The sequence below is a fragment of the Cheilinus undulatus genome, linkage group 12 (assembly GCF_018320785.1).
Source record: "Cheilinus undulatus linkage group 12, ASM1832078v1, whole genome shotgun sequence".
Taxonomy (NCBI): domain Eukaryota; kingdom Metazoa; phylum Chordata; class Actinopteri; order Labriformes; family Labridae; genus Cheilinus; species Cheilinus undulatus.
Window position 1 is genome coordinate 49,644,368 of NC_054876.1, and position 24,630 is coordinate 49,668,997.

The 24,630-nt window shown below is 39.0% G+C and overlaps 1 protein-coding gene across 1 annotated transcript; it reads right to left on the reverse strand.

Moving 5' to 3' along the window:
* Positions 1 to 2,613: 2,613 nt before the first annotated feature.
* Positions 2,614 to 24,551, reverse strand: ap4m1 (adaptor related protein complex 4 subunit mu 1). Its single transcript, XM_041802199.1, has 16 exons — positions 24,236 to 24,551; positions 21,186 to 21,244; positions 20,981 to 21,066; positions 20,310 to 20,416; positions 19,690 to 19,786; positions 17,733 to 17,843; positions 17,542 to 17,619; positions 16,859 to 16,921; positions 14,143 to 14,209; positions 13,515 to 13,568; positions 11,361 to 11,467; positions 10,855 to 10,946; positions 8,946 to 8,990; positions 8,120 to 8,170; positions 4,002 to 4,119; positions 2,614 to 3,046 (listed from the first exon to the last, which is right to left on the reverse strand). The coding sequence occupies exons 2-16, from the start codon at positions 21,241 to 21,243 to the stop codon at positions 2,855 to 2,857; spliced, it is 1,326 nt and encodes a 441-aa protein (XP_041658133.1). The 5' UTR covers position 21,244; positions 24,236 to 24,551; the 3' UTR covers positions 2,614 to 2,854.
* Positions 24,552 to 24,630: the final 79 nt, after the last annotated feature.

Consider the following 24,630-nt stretch of genomic DNA (forward strand, 5'->3'; position numbering starts at 1 on the left):
TTTATCATAGACAGGCTCATAAATATTAATGAAAACATCACAATTGTACAAACATGTTGCTAATAGTTCAGCTACAAAATGTTTGCAATGCTTATGCCCAACTTAAACAATGTGCAGGAGGTGCTGTCACCAGCACATCACAGAACCATCTAAAGAAATTCAAGAACAGATGAGGAACAACGTTACTGACATCTATCAGCCTGAAAGGGTTACAGAGACATTTCTAAGGCTTTGGGACTCCTGTCAATCATGGTGAGAGCCATTAATCACAAATGGAGAAAACTACAGCTGGCCTACTAAAATGTCTCCAAGAGCGCATGGACAACTCATCCAGGAAGTCCCAGAAGAACCCAGAACAACATCTAAAGACCCTCAAAGGTATGGGTGGAATGTTTTATAATCTTTGATGACATTATTATCAAAGGCAGAGGATGGAATGTTGGTGAAGCTGGGGATGTTGGGGCTTTCACCCTCCATTTTTGCCAAATAGTAGACTTTTGTTGGCCAGTTCCAATCACTTTGCCAAGAATGGAAAGTCCCAGCATGGGAAAGATGGTTGGTATGAACAAACAGTGAGCCTTCCCAGGAACAGCTAGCCATTTCCAAGGCTTTGAGATTCTAGTCAACCACGGTGAGAAACATTATCCACAAATGAAGAAAACTTTGAACAGTGGTAAACCTGTTGGAAAAGAGCCCAGAACAACATCTAAAGACCTGCGGGCTTCACTGACTCAGGTAAGGTCAGAGTTCATGATTCAACAATCAGAAAGAGACTGGGCAACAATGGCATCATGGGAGAGTTCCAAGGCCACAATCACTGCTGAGCAACAAGAACACAAGGCTCGTCTCACATTAGACTAAAAATATCCTGATGATCCCCAAGACTTCTGGGAAATATTCTGTGGACTGACCAGACAGAAGAGGAACTTTCTGGAAGGTGTGTGCCCCGTTCCATCTGGAGTCAAACTAACACATTTCACCAAAAGAACTCAGACTACCAGTCAAACATGGTCTTAGTGGTATGATGGTCTGGGGTTGCTTTGGTGGTTCTCATTTATCCAGACCAGGTCAATGGTTATCCAAATATTGGTGTAAAGAGGAGCAACTGGACTTGATGGAACCAGTCCAGTAGCCCCTCTTTGAACTACATGGTGGATCATATAGTTTGGATTTTATTAGATTCTTACTAAAGCTTAAAGTTATAGAATTGTGCAAACCCTAGATGACTTCCTGCTTTTCCTATCTTTGTTGTTTCTTTGCGGCTGTTGAGTGTGAAATGTCCCCGCTGTTGGATCAATAAAGATTCCTTTTATTCTGTCCTACTTTTACAAAAGTTAGAAGCTGCTGTGCTGAGGTTAAAATCAATGATTCCAAAGGAGAAGTGAAACAAGCCTGGGTAAATAAAACACATGCTCTCAGCTAAAATGAGAATCTTCTCATCAGAGTTAAAACTGGATTTCTGCTTTTAAAACTTCCCATAAACACAAGAATTATTCACGTTTTTTCCTCTTGAAGACTGTAAGGGTGTTTGTGTAAATAAACATTTACTGTTAGCTTTTAAAGACAGGTCTGACACAAAGGAATAGGGCAATCATGTTACCAACTTCAATGTGATTCTACTGAATATCAGCCTGTACTGATTCATGTTTGGACACCACACTGGCACTGATTTTAATCTCAGATTACTGACTTTAATTTCAGAATATTGACTTTAACCTCAAAATATTGATTTTAATCTCAGAATATTGACTTTAATCACAGAATATTGACTTTAATCTCAGAATACTGACTTTAATCTCAGATTACTGACTTTAATCTCAGAATATTGACTTTAATCTCAGATTACTGACTTTAATCTCAGAATATTGACATTAATCTCAGAATATTGACTTTAATCTCAGATTACTGACTTTAATCTCAAAGTATTGATTTTAATCTCAGAATATTGACTTCAATCACAGAATATTGACTTTAATCTCAGAATACTGACTTTAATCTCAGATTACTGACTTTAATCTCAGAATATTGACTTTAATCTCAGATTACTGACTTTAATCTCAGAATATTGACATTAATCTCAGAATTCTGACTTTAATCTCAGAATACTGACTTTAATCTCAGATTACTGACTTTAATCTCAGAATACTGACTTTAATCTCAGATTACTGACTTTAATCTCAGAATATTGACTTTAATCTCAGATTACTGACTTTAATCTCAAAATATTGATTTTAATCTCAGAATATTGACTTTAATCACAGAATATTGACTTTAATCTCAGAATACTGACTTTAATCTCAGATTACTGACTTTAATCTCAGAATATTGACTTTAATCTCAGATTACTGACTTAAATCTCAGAATATTGACTTTAATCTCAGAATATTGACATTAATCTCAGAATTCTGACTTTAATCTCAGAATAAGATTTTTTTTTCTCTGTTAACCTCATCCTTTTCTGTACTTTAAAGGGTTTTTTTTTAACCTTTTATCATTTAATGAACTGAAGTTGTATTTTTCCTGATGTGATTTGGAATCTTGTGGTTCTTTCTAATGTTGACATCCGTTCAAAACAAAGATATAAACATGAAAAACAACAATATTGTAGAGATGGTCCGTGTCTTTGTCTTTATTTACAGACAGATAAAAATACACGTGTGTGATTATCTCTTAGGTTGAAATAAATAAGCACATACAAAAATGTGATTTCAAGGACATGTTCTCATTTAAGTCACATTTTGGTTGATGTGATGAAGAACTCCACTATTGTCGTCTGTTTCTCCTCTTATTATTATCAGACATTCAGCTGCTCCATCATAAAACTGAGGAGTCTATGCAGCAGAGATTTGTGGGGCTAAACTCTGATGATGTAGGAGTCTGAATGTGTGACGTAGCGGACCCAGCGCTGCGAGGGGCCGGGCTGGACAGGTGACAGGCGAAGGAAGCGGATCTGAAGTCCCGTGGCGGTGAGTTTGGGAAGCTCGAAGCTCAGACCGACCGGACCGACCTCCAACATGGAGGCCGAGCTGAGACCCGGGACCTCGAGCTGAAGAGAAGATCAGTACACAGAAATAATCAGGAGTTTGTCACCAAATACCAGCTTCATGCAGGATTTTTATGCTTAATCAGATTTTACTTGTTTGACATGATCAGACTTCTTGCACGCCCACTCAGTTTGTGAGGACGGTCTGATCTAGGCAGATTTACACATGTGACATATTCCTTCATTTCTTCATGATGGATTTAACTGAACTCTGGGGGATGTTCACAGACTTGGAGATGTTTCTGTCTCCATCCCCTGACTTAGACTTTTCAATAACCTTTTCTCTGAGCTGCATGGTGTGTTCTTTTGTCTCCATGGTGTAATGGTAGCTAGGAATACTGATGAACCAGTGACTGGACCTTCCAGACACAGGTGTCTTCAGACTACAATCACCAACTGTGAGACTACTAGCACCAACTGTCTGGACCTCTGTTGGATTAGCTCAGTCACTTTAAAGGGGTTAATATTTATGCAGTCACCTATTTTACATGGCTGATTTTTATTTAATGTCATTAACCTGTAGAAATCTGTTTCCACTTAGACATTAAAAAGTGTTTTGTTTTTGTCAAAAAGCAAAATTATATTGACCATGATTGATTCATAAAATCAATAAAAGGGAGGAGGCTGAAGACTTTGTATGGGCTCACCCAATTGGGGCACTTTCAAACCTTAAAAACTCAAATGTTTTCCAGGATTTCCAGAACCTGTATGAACCTTGTCCATGATCACCTGAAGGGCACGGTTGCTGTCTGTGGGTGAGCTGCTTCTCACACAATGAAGGCCAGACTACTGCTGACCTGCAGTGGCTTTTACAGTGCTAACAGTGAGGTTTTGTGTTTTCACGTGGATGAAGACATTTTTGAAAATGTTGAAAAACGAAGGAGGAAAACGTCCATTCCCAAAAATCCTGGTCTACCTGTGGACCAGGTCTACATCTACATGTGCTGTGTGTAGTGACCTTGAACAGGGCAGACAGTTGTGTCCCTCCAGTGAAGCGAGGGATCTTCCACTCCACGGCTCGACTCTGCAGCTTCAGCTCAGCGCTCTGATCCGGACTGCTGAGCTCCTGAGACAAACTGAAAACACAAACACGCTGATTTGATTAATAATTCCGCTGAGAGCTTCCACATGATTTAACGCTGTCACAGCAACAGTAAACCACAGAGCCTCAGTCAGGACAGTCTGATGGGTTAATGTGGGTCATGGCTCCACAGAAAGGTCTTTTTTTGACTGAAACACAAGATACTTGTGCCTTATAAAGAGGATCAGCGCTCAGTGAAGAAATCCCTAATCCATTACTATTGCCTCCACAAATCAACCTCAACAAGTTTTCCTCCTAAATCTACCTGCATCTCCCAGTCCTTAGCATCCTTTAACTGGCCTAACTGGTGCCTACCTAAAGACCTGCCTCCTTTAACCTTCTCTCCCTCTCTGACAAACTGAACCGTCCTCGTTCCCTGATTCTGTCCTGCATTCACCTGTCGCCTTCTGTTTTCAATTCCTGCTGCTAGACTCTTCAAAACCCTGTCATGCCTCCATGTATATCTACCTTGTGACAGACTGATCTAACATCCTGTCAAAATGTGCCTCAAGGTTGCTGTCTCAGAGCACAAAGGACACGATGGGTCCCCGTCAACCCAGCACTTTAGGTTCTGGGTGATGGTAGGACGTCATAGGTAGACCCTAGCAGGAATTTAATCCGCCTATCTTCCATACTCCATAGGTCTCTCCAACTCAGCTTCATCTTCTCTACACTCTCCCAGTTCATCCACTGTCCCTGCTTAGCCTGAGCCACAGCCTTAGTACACCTGACTACTTCCTCCTGTCTACGTACCTGTTCCACTACCAGTCTCCTTCTATCTTTAGGACCTGCTTTGTTCCATGCCGGTCAACTTGAGCCAAGCCCCAGGCCTCCCCGACCTATCTGGACATTGCCTACAATCTCAGCATCCTAACAGTTGCCTCTGCCTCCTCTACTGCCTGTCTTGGGTTCCATTTCCTTCCCCTAGATTTGGAACTACACTTCTAACTAGTCTATCTTTACTCCCTGCTAACAGCAGCTCTGTTCTAACCTTGGAGTACTTGAACTCTTCTGTTAAGCTAGTGATCGTGAGTTGGAGTATCCCTTTGCCATACAGTGCCACACTGCTAAGGCACTGAGGAACGCCCAACCACTTCCTTACAAATGAGCTAATTACTCTTTCCAGCTTCTCTACCTTCTATATTGGGATCTCATAAACTGACATGGTCCACATCAGTCTAGGAAACAGCCCAAACTGCAAACACCATAACTTCAACCTCCCTGGGAGCCCTGATTTATCAATCCTCCCTAATCCCTCCACTACATTTTTTCTAAACTGCTCTACCTGTTCACTGTCATCAAGCTCTTCATTATACCATCTTCCTAAGCTTTTTACTGGCTTCTCCCTGATCGATGGTATCTCTTCCTCATCTACAAAAAAACTCCCTGTCAACAATCTTCCCTCTGGATACTGAGATGCTCCTGGACTTACTAGGCTTGATCTTCATGCTAGCCCACTTGAGATTCGCAGTGTTAAAACACACGGTCTCCAACTTTATCAGACATGCTGTAAGGGTGCCCAGAGGCTCCAACCACCACCTCTAGAGGATGGGTGCAAGTTTTTGTTGTGATGTTAAAAATTTACCAACGAATCCTTGAGCACATTTTCACTGAAATCTGCTAAAAAACAAGAGACAGCGATGGGACTGCTGAAAGCTGGTGCTCGTGGAAAAACCTGTTACTACTGAAGTGTGTGAACAACACTGCAGACTGTAGTCTCTGTTGACAGACAGGTACTCCTATGAAGCGGTTCCTAAAGTCCACCGTGGGCCCCCCAGGGGGGTGGGGCAAAGCAATGCTAAGAAACACAAGCTGATGACTGAAATGTTCAGGTTTTATGTTGTGATTAAGTCTAGAAAAAGGAATTTGTTTGCAAAAACTGTGAATGACGATGTGTTAGTGATACATTCACATGTTTTTACAAGTTAATATGGGGGCCTAAAAAAATTTTCACCTTCCAAAGGAGGTCCCAAAGAAAATATCAGGGAGCCACAGCCCTAATGTGTTTTAAGTGTGCAGTAGATAGGTAATATTTAATTTCACCGTAAGTGAACCGTAAGAGACTATGTTTTATTTCAACATTTTAAATTTTTTATTTCAACATCTTGCACTGAAGAAGTGTATAGAGGACGCTGGGAAGGGGAAGGTACATGGGGGGGGGGGGTTATTTATGTGGGGTGGGAGGGTGGGGAGGTTGGGGGTTCTTGTGTTTTTCTGTGTTCTTGGGTAAGGAAAATTGTTTTCTGTCATGTCAGATGTCTGTTAGTGTCTGTAAGCTGCTTAAGGATGCCTTGAATTTCCCTTGGGATCTCTAAGTGACCTAAAATATCAGTACTGTTAGAATTTGACTAAAATGTTCAGACAGTACTCATTCTCCATTTGAAATACAACCCCAATTCCTAAAAAGTTGGGACACTCTGTAACATGTCAACAAAAACTGAACTAATTAGGTTAATTATCAGCAGGTCAGTAACATGACTGGGTATAAAAGGAGCATTTTAGATAGGCAGAGTCCCTAAGAAGTAAACATGGGCAGAGGTTCACCAACCTGTGAAAAACTGAGTTTAAAATTGTGGAAAATCTACACAAAAAATGTTCCTTAACGTGAAATAGTGAAGACTTTGAATCTCCCTCCATCTACAGTCCATAATATCATCAACAGATTCAGAGAATCTGGAGAAATCTCTGAGAGCAAGGGACAAGGCTGAGGGGGCCCTCAGGGGCCACTGCATTAAAAACAGGCATGATTCTGTAGTGAAATCACTCTATGGGCTCAGGAACATTCCAGAAATCATCGTCTGTCAACACAGTTGGCCGTGCCATCCAACAATGACAGTTAAAGACGGATCATGGAGAGAAGAAGCCATATGTGAACAGGATCCAGAAACACCGCCGTCTTCTCTGGACCAAAGCTCATTTAACATGGACTGAGGAAACATGGAAAACTGTTCTGTGGTCAGAGGAAACCACAGACGCCGTGTCCTGTGGACTAAAGAGGAGAGGGAGCATCCAGCTTGTTCTCCTGTCTCAGGTCTAAAGCCTGCATCTCTGATGGTATGGGGTTGCATTAGTGCCTATGGCGTGGGCAGCTCTAACATCTGGAAAGGAACTATCAATTAGAGCTGGGCAATTAATCGAAAAATAATCAAAATCAACATTTAGAGCCCCTAACCAGCATAAATCTGCCATGTCAATTATTTAATTTGTTTCCTCTTTTCTTGGAAATATTTGACTTTTTACGAAAAACTTTTTTATTTCAGTTGATGTGTGTTTTGATTTCAAATGTTTCAATGAATAACCAGAAATTGTTAATCCATGTCTGTTTCTTTCAGTTGTTTGTTCTAAAATTATACCAATATTTACAGAACAAACAGAGTTGGAGGTTGGGGGTGGAAAAATCATTATTGAGGTAAAAAGGTTGATGTCTGGGTCGACTTATTTAGCCCACTTCAACTTGGCTCTTAATGGGGGGAAGAAACTGGACGGACCACAAGAAAAGCGGATTCACTCACATCCCTAAGCAGTCTCAAACTACTGCTAACATATGAAAAACAAAAGCTCTATCTCATGTTGAAGCACTTTTTCCCCTACGAGTCATTGACTTTCATTTCCATACGTTTTAAATAACAAATGAGGAGCGCCTCATTCTGCTCTGTGATGAGTCCTACTTTGCTAACGTTTATAAAGCTAATGTTTACTGTCTGAAAAGTCAGCTGGACTCCAAACTAAAAAAATATTTTTAACCTTTGGCGTCCTCACAGAGATTAAAGGTCGCTCCCTCATGTCTGGGTTAAACAGATTCTCTGATTTTAAAGAGCCAACTCTCAAAAAGAAAAGCTGTGGAGGATAAATACTTAGAGTTATATTCAAATAACAGCTGATAGAGGTGAAGCAGAACAGCCTCAGGTCTGCAGCAGAGCAGTTTTTACATACTGACTCATTTTAATAACAAACAGAGTCGGAGAAATGCAGCTGATTTGAATGAAACGCCTCACCTCAGTGAGCCTTTAGGGACCGGGATCGACGCGCACACGTTGATAGCAGCACTGTGGGAAGAGAGACAGTGACATCATCGCAATGGCCATCATCATCATCATCATCAGCAGCAGCATCAGTATGTTTTATCATCAGTATAACATCATCATCATCTTAGTTGTCATTATCATAATCAAAATTATCATCACGACAATATAGTGATCATTTTCTGAATCATAATTACAGTTTTAATCATCATAATGATCATTTTAATTATCCTAATGATCATTGTTATCACCATCAGCAGGTCCTGGGAGCCTAGTTTACCATAAGCTGGATCAGGGCTAGGTGCTCAAAACAGTCAGCTGACCTTCCCATCCTCGCTCTCCTGAGCACGCCAGTGTGAGACATTCAGTCTGACAACGATACTTAAACATGGGCCGAACCCCGGACTTCCACTGGGTCCAGCTCCGGTCCATCATGACTGCACTGCAGTCAGGGGGTGTTGACATCCCTGTCAATACCCGCCCTAAAAGTTTATGCTACTTAATGGTTTATGCTACTTAATGGTTTATGCTACCTAAGGGTTTATGCTACTTAATGGTTTATGCTACTTAACAGTTTATGCTACCTAAGGGTTTATGCTACTTAACGGTTTATGCCACTTAATGGTTAATGCTACCCAACGGTTTATGCTACTTAACAGTTTATGCTACCTAAGGGTTTATGCTACTTAACGGTTTTTGCTACTTAATGGTTTATGCTACTTAACAGTTTATGCAGTAGCTTTAGTTTAATTTAACTTCAACTTCAATTTAACTGTTACTTACAAATTCAAATACTGACCTTTTTGGTGGCAGATCACAGCGGAGTTTCAGGTACATCAGCAGCCTGCACAAAGACAAAGCATAAACTGTGAGCCTGATGCAGCATTGGCAACTTTACCTTTAAGACCAGATGATACATCTTTCAATGGTCTCATTGTTTTTAAAACATGTGACTGATGAACCACAAGAGTGGTGTTGAAAGGATGTTTTAAAACAATTCTTCAGTGGTAGAGGGTGCTATTTTTGGCAGCCTTACGTCTAAATGGGTTAACATATGAACCACAATCAGACACACACGAGCAGAACATATAAAAAGCTGGACAAAACAAAAGCCTATGGAAAAAAGAGCCAAAAGGTTTAGAGCCTCTTCTGCTGACAGGCTGCAGGATAGTTCAGAAGCTCCGCCTCCTCTGTATTAACAGATGGGACATGGATCAAACTTTACAACCCGAGTATATCTCAAGAACAGTTTTCCCCAAGGCCAGACTCTGTTGTGATACTTAAGAATAATCATGCTCATTAATGCCTATGTGCCTGTTTCTTTGAGTAACATTGTTTTTTAATAATTATTCATTTGATGTGATATATGAACAAAGAGTTAAAGAAAATCATTCTTCACTAGAATAAGATCAGGCGGTCCAATCTTTGTTTTAATCCTGTTCAAACCTCCAGTTTGTGCCATTAAAACTTTTGAATAGAGAACAGGTACAGCCCTAGTGGAGCCATGCTCTAGCTTAATCCAGCATTGTGTAGGCAGTGAGAGAGTGCAGAGAGCCAGTGTAGGTGGTTTGGGCATGTGATCAGGATCAGTGTTACAGTCCAGGGTAAGCGCAGTTATATGGAGAATACCCAGTAATTGATTAGACTCCATACAGTATACTAATTCTTATCTAAAACTCCACTAATGCTCAATGTTTAGGAGTATGCTCCGCTCATTCCTAAGGGAAGAAGACTAACACTTACTGGTCTGCACTCACTGACCGTTCTTAAGAAGAAGTTTGTTGTTAAAGGTCACATATTTTACCCCTTTAAGACAAGTTTGTTGCTGAACAAACAGTCCAGTATTGGATTTTTGTATGTCTAAAAACCCCTCTGTTTAAGCCCTGCTCAGAACAAGCCATTTCTGTGTCTGTGGCTTTAAATGTTAATGAGCAGTCTGGCTCCGCCCCCTCTCAGGAAATTGATGTTGCTGGATGTAGCTCTCCTGATCCTCCTCTCTGCTGGCAGTTGAGAAACTTTCTTAAGATTGGTGAACGAGGCCTGCTGTCTGTACTCTGATTGGCTGTTGGCTGGCTGGGTCAGTTATATCTACTGTCATGAAGGCCCACCACTTCCTATCAGCTTTCTTCCCTCATCATAATGATCCTTCCTACCTGATGCAGGAGTGATGGCCTGTTTTAGATGTACTAAATATGCAGGAGCAGTAAAACACAGGCCATCGATCCTTCTCAAGCCATCAGCAAAGGATCAATGTCCTGTGTTACACTGCTCTTGCATATCTGATTACACATGGACACTCGACCTCTGTCTGGATATACTCTGAATTTATGACACCCACTTCTGCAGGCTACACCACACATCTGATCAAGAAGCCTCCAGTGCGCCTCCATGTGGAGGTCTTCCAGGTATGTCCAACTGGGAGGAGACCTCAAGGCAGACCCAGAACCTACTGGAGGGATTTTATAACCTATCTGGCCTGGCAAAGCCTTGATACCCTCCAGGAGGAGCTGGACAAGGTCACTAAGGAGAGGGATGTTGGGTTGAACTGCCATCAAGACCTGACCTCAAATAGAAGAGGAGGATAACGGTTGAATGGGAACGGAACAACCAGGACAGATACAACCAGGTGCTAGGGTGTCTGGTTTAAACCAAAATCCAGTCTAAACTCAGGGTTTAGGACTGGAAAGGGGATTTGATTTTGAGTCTACCTTCCTCCGCTGTCTCTCTCGATGGTTGGGAAGAGTCTAAATGGAGGAGCTGAAGGCAGATCATCACTCAGCTGGTACTGCATTACTGTTTGCTATGAAGAAAGAGGAAGGATGATTTGGCACAGCACATTAATGTAATCAGACTGTCACCTCTTTATGTGAGAGGTTTTATGCATTAAAGGTAAAGAACATTTATGGTTGAAAAAGCATAGGTGCTTAATAAGCCCTAAAATAATGAAAAAAACAAGTACATGAATGAGTGAAGAGTAAGACAGATAATAAAGTCCTTCATCAAGTTGGTATTATATCATAAAATAAGACAATATTAAAGTCAGTGTTCAGTCTTTATTGTTTTTATAGCTTTTTTTATGAGTCTAGATGTCAGTCAGTTCTGATCTGAGTCCTGTCATATAAAGCTTTAGTTATTATCAGGATTACATCAGCAGAGTAAAGAGATCTGGAACAACCAGAGAAAAAACATTAAGAAACTGAGTGTGTAAGAGCACCTCTCCCTGACTGGGACAGAGACGGAGGATCCGATTACTGTCGAACTCATCGAGTCGGACCGCCTGGTGGAAGCTGCACTCGTCGACACGAACAGAAGACCCGTAACCTGAGGATGGATCAACATGGGAAAAACACCTGAAACAACATGAAATAAAGCCCTGCAGAGAGACACGTCTGAGACATGTTTCAGAGCAGATAATACAAAATATTCCAATGTTTGGAGAACATTTTAGGGCTTTAGGGGAAAAAAGAAAGAAGTCAGAATTCTGAGATCAAAATCAGAATTGTGAGATCAAAGTTGGAATTCTGAGATCAAAGTCAGATTTCTGAGATCAAAGTCAGAATTCTGAGATCATTGTCAGAATACTAAGATTAAAGTCAGAATACCTAGATCAATGTCAGAATACTGAGATAAAAGTCAGAATACTGAGATCAAATTTAGAATTCTGAGATTAAAGTCAGAATACTGAGATCAAATTTAGAATTCTGAGATTAAAGTCAGAATACTGAGATCAAATTTAGAATTCTGAGATTAAAGTCAGAATTCTGAGATCATTGTCAGAATACTAAGATTAAAGTCAGAATACCGAGATCATTGTCAGAATACTAAGATTAAAGTCAGAATACCGAGATCAATGTCAGAATTCTGAGATTAAAGTCAGAATACTGAGATCAAATTTAGAATTCTGAGATTAAAGTCAGAATACTGAGATCAAATTTAGAATTCTGAGATTAAAGTCAGAATTCTGAGATCAATGTCAGAATACTGAGATTAAAGTCAGAATACTGAGATCAAATTTAGAATTCTGAGATTAAAGTCAGAATACTGAGATCAAATTTAGAATTCTGAGATTAAAGTCAGAATTCTGAGATCATTGTCAGAATACTAAGATTAAAGTCAGAATACCGAGATCATTGTCAGAATACTAAGATTAAAGTCAGAATACCGAGATCAATGTCAGAATAATGAGATTAAAGTCAGAATACTGAGATCAAATTTAGAATTCTGAGATTAAAGTCAGAATACTGAGATCAATGTCAGAATACTGAGATTAAAGTCAGAATACTGAGATCAATGTCAGAATACTGAGATTAAAGTCAGAATACTGAGATCAATGTCAGAATACTGAGATTAAAGTCAGAATACTGAGATCAAAGTCAGAATACTGAGATCAATGTCAGAATACTGAGATTAAAGTCAGAATACTGAGATCAATGTCAGAATACTGAGATTAAAGTCAGAATACTGAGATCAAAGTCAGAATACTGAGATCAACATCAGAATTCTGAGATCAAAGTCAGAATTCTAAGATCAATGTCAGAATCTTGAGATCAAAGTCAGAATTCTCAGATCAACGTCAGAATCTTGAGATCAAAGTCAGAATACTGAGATTAAAGTCAGAATGCTGACATCAAAGTCAGAATACTGAGATCAATGTCAGAATACTGAGATTAAAGTCAGAATACTGAGATCAAAGTCAGAATACTGAGATCAACATCAGAATTCTGAGATCAAAGTCAGAATTCTAAGATCAATGTCAGAATCTTGAGATCAAAGTCAGAATTCTCAGATCAACGTCAGAATCTTGAGATCAAAGTCAGAATACTGAGATTAAAGTCAGAATGCTGACATCAAAGTCAGAATACTGAGATTAAAGTCAGAATTCTGATATCAAAGTCAGAATTTTTTGTCCGAAAAATTAAAAAGTTAGAGGATCCAGACTTTGAAGTTGTCTGGTGATGCCTTCAATATATGTAGCGAGCTTGAGGTCAACGATACTGCATCTCCTCTTAGTTTCTCCTGGTTATTCTCAGAGAAGTTTGAACATTTTTCAGCTTTGTCTGACCAGCTAACTTCCTCTCTGGGCTCTGAGTGTCTGATACTGAAATTCATAACATCCCTTCATTCTACCAGTTACTAGTGACTCGATGAACTGGAGTATGGACGATCAGCTGGCCTGATTCAAGCTGCAGCAGGTAACGGCTGCAACACTCTTAAAAAGAGTCTCACGATAAAAACTAAAAAAAGACGTGCAGGTTAAAAGTTTAGATTTTGTGACTTTGCTGGGTTTATGTGCTGTTTATCCATTTATTTGATCAGTCTAGTGGCAGTCAGATCTATTTCTGTGATCAGACTGGTGTTTGTGTTTCACCTCTGAGCTGTGATTTGCCGATGCTGAACTCCTCGTTCAGTCCGATCCTCATTTCTGCGAAAAACAGACGCCATGTTAAGAGTGTTTGGTCATTTCTGACTGACTGTACCTGTCAGGATTATCCTGACAGTATCCTGTTTGACACCATAGCAAGACAATACAATGTCTCAGTAGTTAGTTACAAAGTTAGAGTGCCTGTAAAAAACACCTTTTCCAATGGAGTTTACATAGAACCTTGTTAGTATGGAAAGAACAGCTCAAATGATCACGTACATCATTTTAATAGCTGAACCATCTGGGATCAGCTTCAGAGATGTGTTTCAGTTCTACATTAATTATTTCGCAACAGTAAATAAGAATGAATGCACTGGTGATTTTTGCATGAATATGTCCTGCATAGTGGATTTGGACCCGATAATGACTAAATGAATGTCTGATGATGCCATATTTCCTACACTGTGCATTATGTGACGTGTTTAAATCCTGTTTTGGTCCCTGTCACTGCTGTTTAGTGGTTGTAAAGATTTGTTGTGTGAGTGTAAATAAAAACTGTAATGTGGCACACTCTACAGTAGAAATGAGCAGTTAAAAACAGAAATGGTCAGTAGTAATGTATATTAAATCTGACCTGAGCAGCTCGGCATGTAGCACTTCACTTTGATTTCTCCTTCGATGTCGGCCTTCATCACCACTCCCTGAGGCATAAATAGATATTTATAGTCATTCAAATCCATAAATCCATGCTCTCCATAAATACAACAAACCTTCTACCTTGAGGATACAGCACCATATTCATCTCAGCACCTCACTGCTCAGCTATACACTTTAATCTGTCTGCCTGTCTGTGCTTTAAGCACACTTATTCTTGTGAGGTTTTTCCTTTGTTTAATTCTTCAGATCCAGGTCATGGACCTGTTCTCTTGATATGTAACTATGAAACAATCAAAATAGGACTCATGCTGTACTGTATTACATAGTTTGTACACAATTAATCTATCCGAAATGTTCTTTTTTAAATTTACGCATCTATGGTAAGCCTTTTTTTAAATTTCTTCTTCTTTTTTTACATTAGTACGTAGTTTATACAAGTACATTTACACATCTATTGGTATACGTGGATATATGTATGTTTGCATACATATGTATATATACATTTGTTTATATGTATATTTTTGTTTACATATATGTACTTTTATTAGTATTCCTTTTTTAAGCTTTGTCAATTTTTGTTTAATTTGCTTTCATTGCAGATCCAAGGACTGCTGGGGTGTCTGAGCAAAAAAGCATGCTTATTCTTGTTTCTGTACACAACAGCAATGTAAAGTCGTATTCCTAGTTTGTGACAAATACAGCATCATCATCAGCAGGGAGAGAAGCCAGATCCATGAGCTGTGACTGGTTTGTTTTTCTGGTTTATTGTGAACACCTGAAGAGGAAACCGGAGCCTCAGAAAGCTGAATAAAGACTGAAAATGAAACCTAAACGTTAGCTCATACTTGCCAGGATATTCATTTTTAAATTGTTATAAAAATGATCATCTCAGTTCCTTCATTTAGCCTAAAATGGCTAAGCTTAACAAAAACCGACACACTTGTTCCTAAGGACAAAAAATATCCCTTTGAAAACCACTGAAAAGCCATTTTTGACCCCACATTTATCTTAAAATAAAGCAATGCATTCCTTTATTTTAGGATTTCATTTTAGACCACTAGCATTTAATTTTTAATTAATATATATTCCCACCAGGTGGCACTACTTTTTCCTATTCAAAGCATGCTGCAAAATTTCCCTTCTTACTAGTTTCTGCAAGAGTGCCTCGCTCCTGAAATGATGAGTGTCTCTGATGATGTTGGATAATGATGTGTGTGTAAAAAAGTGTTTTTTTTGTTTGAGTTTTTGTGATTCTGTTCTATTAAAAACAGTGGATTCATGTAAACATTCTGACCTTCAAAGGGTTAAAATCCAAAAAGTATAATTTACCTTTTATTCGACATATTCCTGGGGCCGCTACTGCAAATCTGAATATGGGCGAAACTTCCGGCGCTGAAGCAGAAGTACATTAAATACATCTATTCTAATACAGCAGCTAACAGATGCTGATACAGATGCTAACAAAGAATGACAGTTGTTTTGATCGGAATTCACCTCGGATTTTAAATATTAATATATTTTGTAATCACATCTTCACCTTTTTTGTACTGAAGCTGTAACTAAGCAAATAAGGTAGACACCACATTATTCCTGGGGGTCTACTGTAGCTATGAATGTGGGTGGAACTTCCCATTAAGTAACAATAATATCAAAAACGCGATTCTTCAAGGGCTTTCTAAAGTGATTTTTACAATACAATACAATACAAAAACTTTATTAGGGCACCTGATTGGCAGCACCTGCATGTACCAGAAGCTCAAAACAAGACTCAATAGCAACAGCAAAATCAGCTGTTTGGCACTGGCAGAGAGGATTTGGTACATTTTTCATGGGCACAACCCACATACTCAGCTCTGCTGCTCATCCCACAAATGCATGATCCTTACAAATGCGGCATCATTTAAAAGGGTAATAAAGAGGCTTTCCAATGGTTTAAGATTTATTACCAAGAAACACTGTTACAACAAAGAAGTAATGTACCAAACACAAATTGTCTTACTTTTTGTTTTAAGGTTATTAGGATTGTTTGGTTCTATTATTATAATTCACACATTTAAAGAGATATTAGCTAGTTTGTGAAATGAACATTTCAGCAACCCCACAAACTAGAAATTATCTGGAGGTGGTGTCCAAACTCCTTTAACAAAACGTGATCGTCTCTTTCTATACTAATATGAAGCTGATACAGTTAGCTAAATATGCTCGTCTAGGTTATCTGAGGTAATGTCGTCACTCTGTACTCTCTAGAAGAAGGCAGAGAAATAATAATGTTATCCCTTTTGAGGTGAAGCAGTCAAAGATGGCATATTCTAGTATCAAAATTGCTCTAATAATCACTTTCAGCATCTGGTTTCTATGCGAAGCCCCATTTAGATAGAACGGAGTGGAAGTATTTCACGCAAAGAATCATGGGGGATGGGAATAAGGTGGATATGTTTATTTCAGGCTGAAGTAGTTTTAAAAGGCTGACTTGCTTAAACTGGAAAATAAATGTTAATATACAAAATTTTTACAGCAGTTCTGGGAAAAAGACATTTTTCCTTAGGGACAAATGTTTAAGGATATTGAAGGAACTTTTAGGGGTTAACAATACATTTCAAAACATAGTTTCAGCAAAGAAGACATCAGAGATCTGAAATGTTGATGTTTTGGACGTTAAAAGCTGTCTGTTTGGTGTTTTTTTGGCTACTCACATTGGAGCCAATGACGACCGACATCCTCTCAATCACGTCCACAAATATCTCACTCTTTCCTCCCTGGAAAAGAAAAAAAATGATGGAAATGTTTCCTTGGTTTCAGGAAGTCCAGCTGGGCTGTGATTATTCACTGGAACATTTACTGGTTATTTTAAAACACCTGACTACATAAAAACAACCCAAACTCATAATCAGTCACTGACTGGTGTGGTTTTTAGACCAGCCGTTCTACTGCTGCCTAATGGAGAATCTCCATGAATCTCCTTCCCTTTTTCATATCCTTGTTAATCTTTATTCTGCCTATATGTTAGTCCTTTCTTAACATGAAGAAAAACTCTATGAATGTGTAAAGGTCCATCAGCTGGTCTCCTCATCCTCAGATGATTTCACACTGTTGATAAAGAAGAGGGGATGCTACACAATAGTTAACATGGCCATGTCCCTACTTTTTTGAGATTTGTTGCTGCCACTGAATTCAAAATGAGCTACTATTTTAATGAATGGTAAAATGTCTCAAATATGGGTTTATGAGATCTGACATTCACTGACTTCTATTTTTATTTACATTGTACACAGCGTCCCAACCTTTATGGAATCGGGGCTGTAGATGTTTTTCTTCCTTAGCAGACGGCGTGTGAAGTGTTCATTTTAAACAGAAGTACAGGTGAGACGTGGTGTACCTGCTCTCTGCTGGACTGGATGGGTCTGGTGGCTGCAGAGCTGGGAGCGACTTTACTCTGCTGCGTCTCTGCTCCAAACTGAAATAAAAAACAAGACAACGTCAACAGAGCTGATTCACTGGAGGACAGGCTTTAACTAAATCAAGTAAAACCAGGCGTATCCACGGCTGGTGTTTGAGGTTTTAACGTACCAGTCCCACGTTGCTGAGGTCAAACAGGCTGAACGGTCGGGAGGAGACCGCTTCAGTCTGGATGAAATTCTTCAGGACGTCGGAGGACGTGGTCTGGATGTAGCCGTAGTCCTGACGCAAACACAACAAATTATTTTACATCTTATAAAGCAGTGGTTCTCAACCTTGGGGACGAGACCCCTTTGGGGGTCGAGAGACACTGAGAGGGGGTCACCAGATGCCTTAAAAAAACTCAGAATATTTTCTAAGTTACACTGTTGCAATTTTACACCAATTTTAACAAACGTTAACCCTTTATCATCACTTTTAACACCAATTTTGCCATTTTTAAGACATTTTTGCCACTTCAAAAACATTTTTGTCCATTTAAAACCTTTTCTATCACTTTTTCTGCCTGTTTTTGCCACTTCTAAACCAATTCTTGCTACTTTCTGCCTATTGTTGCCTCTGTTGACCGATTATTGTCTCTATCAATCACTTTTTATAACCCTTTCTTGCCAATTTTAACCACAGCTAACATATTTTTGCCAGTTTATATCAATTTTCATCCCATTCCACCTAATTTCCACCATTTTTTGTGCTTAAAAGCCATTTCAGCCACTTTTTATTCCCTCTTGCCACTTTTTGTGCCAGTTTTTGCCACTTTAACCCACATTAGGGCTGAGCAATTAACCGCAAATTAGATTAAATTGCAGTATATCGTCCTGCAATTTTCAAATCATTGAAGTTGCAATATTTCTTTAACCTGAAATTTGTGACAAACTACCAGTTTAAAAGTTCTTTTTGCAGCAGAGACGTTATGCATTACATATGATGCAATCATTTTAGTGGCATATTTTTAGAATAGTGTACAAAAAAAATCCTATTTTCCTAATTTTTGTATGTTTTTCTTGTTAAATATGAGTTATATCAAAATTATCACTAACTTTAATACAACAGTTCATATCAAATTTGCAAAATGAGTCGAAATCATCACAATTAGATATTTTTTCAAAATTGTCCAGCCCTGTTTTAATCTAATATTGTGTTGGTTATAGTATAGGAGGAATTATTGCTTGTTTTTGTTGGAAAATACGTGAGATGAGGAACCTAAGAAATAATCGCATATTAAATTGCAATTGCAATATTGGGTAAAAAAAATCGCAATTAGATTATTTTCCCAAATCGTTCAGCCTTAATCCACATATATTCTTTAGAAATCTAATTCTACCACATTTCCATCATTTGTTGCCATTATTAACCAATTTGAGCAATTTTTAACCCATTTGAATTATGTTTTTAACACAAGTTATTTTCATTTTAAGAAGGCTATTTTCTACACAAATGAATAGATAAAGATATATGTTTCTTTGATAAGAGTGGTTATTATTCAGGCCAAATATAAAATACGGTTTTCACAGCTTAACTTCACAATGGACCATGGTTTTGCTGACCTCCATGGGCCCCCAGTTTGACTGGGTCCCAGAGACCTCCCCCTTTATCCCCCCTTATGGACGGCCTTGTCTGTGCTATTGTTGAATGTGCATGGCTGTGTTCAACCACCTTCAGGTCCAGTGGGGGTTCCCAGTCTCTAGCGGCTTTTACTTTGGGGGTCGTGGGCTGAAAAGGTTGAGAACCACTTATAAAGCAAGCATTCAGGTGCTGTAACTCCCATAATCCATTGCTGAGGTTTTTAAAACCTCTGATTCCTACTACCATCACACTGCTCAGGAGTTTGCCTGCAATCTTTGGTGACTGAAAACGAGACATCGCCCAGTATTGGGTGTTTAGGACTTCTAACTTTCCTTCCTTTGGTACTGGCAGTATCTGGTTCACACTTTGGCTTTGAATATCCCTCAAGCTGCAGTCCTATTCTGTTTAAAGCAGAAATTAATGGCATGTTTTTATTCCAGGCAGGGCTTCCTAAGCTCCATAGTTATCCCAGCTTCCATCTCTCTCATGAGGAAGAGAAACTCACCACGACCTCGTCCAGCAGCTCATAGATGAGGGCAAAGTTCATCTGCACCGACTTCTCTGACAGACTGCCACAGTAATCTTTAACCAGAGAGGTCAGCCTGAAAACAGAGTCACACAGAGTTTAATAACTGCTGACTGATCACTGATTAATCACCATCATTCTAGAGCTTTATGTCTGACTTTTTGGTAAATATTCAAATAAATAACGCTGAGGATTGTCAGATTATGAAGTATAAACCTCATTAAGTTAAAAATTGTCATATAAACATCAGATGTGGCATAAAACATAAGCCACATACAGTGCTTAACAAATTTATTAGACCACCACCCAAAGTAAGGTTTATGCCACAGCTGCCCTAAATTCACAGCATTGGTAATTACCAAAATCATTTTTGATGTTTCTGCAATGGTTAATACACCAATATGTAGAAGCTCTTTAACCAAAATGATATATTTAATGCTAAAATATAATTATTATTGTTATCTATGAATTTTCGAATTTTTCCAGAATACAGTATATACCAGTGATGCACCAGTGCCCCTATTTTGTCGTTTCAATGAATAAATGTTCCTCTTGTGTCCAAAAATTACTGATAACAGAAAAATAAAAAGTCTTTCTACCTGTTGAGGAACTCGATGATGGTGAAGGGGGAGGAGTCAGCTGTTGTTGTGGCGACCCAGTAAAGCCCGCCCTGCCTGACGTGGACGAAGTGAAGATCTTTATGACTCTGCAGAATAAAAAACACAAAAACCACAAGACTTAAGGTCTGTTTGAGATCCGAGATGGAAATATAAATAAAAATTAGATGCTTTTGACCCTAACTCTATTTCATTTATCAAAATAAAATAATCATTGTATTATCAGGGCCTGAGCACCGACCGCGGAGTGAGGACCCTGTTGAAACTGGAGGAATTATTCTTCCTTCTATTTTTATTGCAACAAATAAATTGCTTATTTGGAGGTCTTAACATGCCACAAAACTCACCAAATTTCCAGATTTGTTTTGCTGATTCTAGACAATAAGCTCATTATTTTTGATTAAGTGACAGTCCTGTGAGCATCTGCGTGGTCTCTCCGCTCTGCTGCAGCACATCGCAGGGATTACTATCACCGGGTTTCTAATACCCAAAGATTACTTCCCACCCCCGTGTGCACCGGAGTGTGAGGGTCCTTCGGTGCTGCTTAGAGCCATAGTTTTATTTATTTGGTCAAGGTTTGAGAGCAAAACTGCAGGAAATCTATGACCTCTGTACTCACTCCACATAACCTCCTAACACAAGCAGGGAGTTACCATGACAACCGGAGGCTGGTCTCCAGTCAGCGTCGTGACCTTCTCATAGAAAATACTGACAGCATCACTTCCTGCTTCTCCACGGACTGATGCAAGGTTAAAGACAGTAAAAGTACGATTACTTTGGTTAAAATTTACTTAAGTAAAAGTTAAAGTACAAGGGATGAAAAACATAATTTTCCATTTGACAATGAATGAAGGATACAGTCTTTGTAGATGAGGTGGTCGCCCTTTGAGGACAAAATGAAGACCTGAGAGATCATCCTGCAGGGATGAGAGAAAAGCAGAGACATGTATTAATAATCTGGGGCATAAATAAACATTGTTTTGACTTTTGTGTCTATGTATTGGAAGTGTTTGACTCCAAAAAGGGTAACAAGGGACTGTGATAAATCTGTCCCCCTGTAGGCTATATTAAGTACTTCATCAGTAATGCACTTTCATGAAAGAGTTTAAATGTCTATATTACTTATGTGAATGGCTTGACCCTTACGACTGAGACAAATACACTGTTGTGTTAGGTTTGCTTTGTGGAGGGTAAAATAACCCACCAAGATCAAATCAATATTCCACTTAAACAGCAATTTTAGGTAAGTTTGTAGATCCATACAATGCTGTGAAAAAGTATCAGCCCCCTTCCTGGTCTTTGCAGATCATTAAACAGATTCTGATATTAGACAAAGATAACCTGAGTAAATACAAAAGTCAGTTTTAAAGGATGATTTCTTTTATGAAGGGGAAAAAGCCATCCAGACCTGCCTGGCTCTATGTGAAATAGTCATTGCCCTTTGTTTAATCATGAATTAACTGTGATTAACCACATTTTTATAAAGCTCAGCTCAGTTAAGACTACCCACACCCAGATCCGATTACTGCAAGACCTGTTGAATCCATAAACCCCTTGAATAGAACCTGTCTGACAGTGAAGTAGGCTAAAAGATCTCCAACACATCATGAAACCAGCTAAAGAAATTCAAGAATGGATGAGAAATCACTGACATCTATCAGTCTAAAAGGGTTACAAAGACATTTCCAAGGCTTTGGGACTCCAGACAACCAAACTGAGAGCCATAATTCACAAATAGAGAAAACTGTGAACAGTGGTGAACATTCCCAGGAGTGGCAGGTCTACCAAGATGACTCCAAGAGAACATGGACGACTCATCCATGAGGTCCCAGAAGAACCTAGAACAACATCTAAAGACCTGCAGGCCTCACTGACTCAGGTAAGGTCAGAGTTCATGATTCAACCATCAGAAAGAGACTGGGCAACAATGGCATAATGGGAGAGTTCCAAGGCCAAAACCACTGCTGAGCAAGAAGAACACAAAGGCTCATCTCACATTTGTCTAAAAACATCTTGAAGACTTGTTGGACCAGACAAAAGTGGAACTTTCTGGAAGGTGTTCCCCCTGGAGTCAAACTAACACAGCATTTCACCACATGGTGGTGTGTGATGGTCTGGACCAGGACCTGGACCACTTGCTGTAATTGATGGGACTATGTAGTCGCCTCTCTACCAGAAAAAGGAGAATGTCCGTCCATCACTTCATAAACTCCAGCTCAAGCACACTTGGATTATGGAGTAGTAAAATGATCCCAAACACACCAGCAAGTCCACCTCTGAATGGACTAAAACCTAAATGAAGGTTTGAAGGTGGCATGATCTTAAACAGGCCTTTCATGCTGGAAAACCCTCCAATGTGGCTAAATCAAAACAGTTCTGCAAAAAGAGTGGGACAAAATTCCTCTACAGCAGCGGTCTTCAGAGTGTGAGGCAGGCCTCCCCTGGGGGGCACCACAGAGCTTCAGGGGAGGCGCGGAACCATAAACCAGAAAACAAGTGATTTTTCTTTGCAAACCTCTGCTGTGCACTGAGCAAAATGGATAAACTTATAGTTCCCATAGGGACTGTGCTATAGAGCAGTGTTACTCAACCAAAGAGACAATTTTTTTAAAAATACTTTTGCAAGAGCCACAATCTAAGAGGTGAAAAGTGGCAAAAACAGCTTGAATTAACAATAAAAATAGGTTAAAGGTGGCAAAATGGTCAAAAAGCAGCAAAAAATGGGTGAAAATGGGGAGAAAAAGTGGAAAAATGGTCAGAAAGTAGCAGAAATGGGTGAAAAGTGACAAAAAAAAATAGTGGAAAGTGACTTAAATGGGCAAAAAGCAGTCAAGAGTGGCAAAAATGGTCAACAAAAGAGGAAACAAGTGGTATGTAATGGTAAAGGGTAGTTTAAATGTCCAAAAAAGTGGCAAAAAAATGGTTTAAAAAAAGGAAAATATTTTGGGTAAAAGTGTCAAAAATTTGGAAAAAGTGGAAAAAAAAATTGTGAAAAAGGGCAAAAATTGTAATAAAAGGAAACAAGTAGTATTACATGGCAATGGGCAGCTTAAATGGACAAAAAGTGGCAAAAATGTTTTAAAAAAAGGTCAAAAAATGGGATAAAAGTGGCAAAAAAATTGGGAAACAGTGGCAAAAAGACGTAGCAAAAATGAGCAAAAAATAAAGAAAAAGGGATATTTAATGATGGAAAGTAGCTTAAATGGGCAAAAAGGTGAAAATGGCAAAAATGGGATAAAAGTGTAAAAATATGGGGAAAAGGAGGCAAAAAGAAGTTGTAAAATGGCCCAAAAAATATGAAAAAAGGGTATTTAATGGCATTATAACCAAATAAGAGGGAAAGACAGATGTTTAAGGACATTTGCAAACCAAAATATCCAAAATATATTAATGTTAAAAATGTTTAAAGATTTGACATAAATGTTGAAATGTTGTTGGTTCTTTTTTTTTTCAATTTGAATCCTTTTTGTGGATGGGGGTCCACTGAAAGGATAATTTCTTCTTCGGGGAGGCTCACTCTCACACACTTTGAAAACCTCTGCTCCACAGTGATGTGAAAGACTCACTGACAGTTATCACAAACACCGAGGATGGACAACCAGTTATTAGGTTTAGGGGGAATTACTTTTTCACAAAGGGCCAGGTGGGTTTGGATGGATTTCCCCCCCTTAATAAATGAAATCATCATTTAAAATAGACGTTTGTATTTACCCAGGTTCTCTTTGGGTAATGTCAAAATTACTTTGGTGAGCTGAAACATTTGAGTGTGACTTGTATGTCTTCCTTATATAAATAAAGTTATTAACATGCAAATGGAGCTTTAAAACAAGTGGAAAGAGCTTACATCATCTTAAAATAACGAGGAAGCGTATTTCAGCACGTTTTTAGTCTGTTTTTGCTTCACTTACCTTCTGTAGATGTTCAGTTAAACCTGGGCATTGAAATAAAATGTCTGATCAGTTCAACTAGCAGTTAAAAGTCATTAATGGCATGAGGCGATACAAATACTAGTGACCATCCTTGTAAGAATCACCGTTACGAGGACATAGAAACCAGCTATGAACGCAACCTTAAACTTCTACAATGTCTATAAGAATTAAAAACCATGATACAGTAGTGGACATTTGAAAATAAAATACACAGAAGGCAAGAAAAGGCTAATAATGCCGCTCCGACATCCACTATAAAATGTATGTAATATACGGCCCCGCTCTTCTGACAGAACGGCTGTTTACATTCCGGGTTAGCAGTAGGAGTACCGATCCACAGCGCCACCTGCTGTACAGGCGGAACCCAATATTAA

Excerpts from the sequence above, each read along its gene's own strand:
- ap4m1 (XM_041802199.1), bottom strand. The coding sequence starts at position 21,243 with ATGATCTCTCAGGTCTTCATTTTGTCCTCAAAGGGCGACCACCTCATC. Across the intron at positions 11,468-13,514 it reads CGGCAAATCACAGCTCAGAG|GTTACGGGTCTTCTGTTCGT; the intron begins GTGAAACACAAA and ends ATCCATCCTCAG. Across the intron at positions 3,047-4,001 it reads AACTGTCTGCCCTGTTCAAG|CTCGAGGTCCCGGGTCTCAG; the intron begins GTCACTACACAC and ends TCTTCTCTTCAG.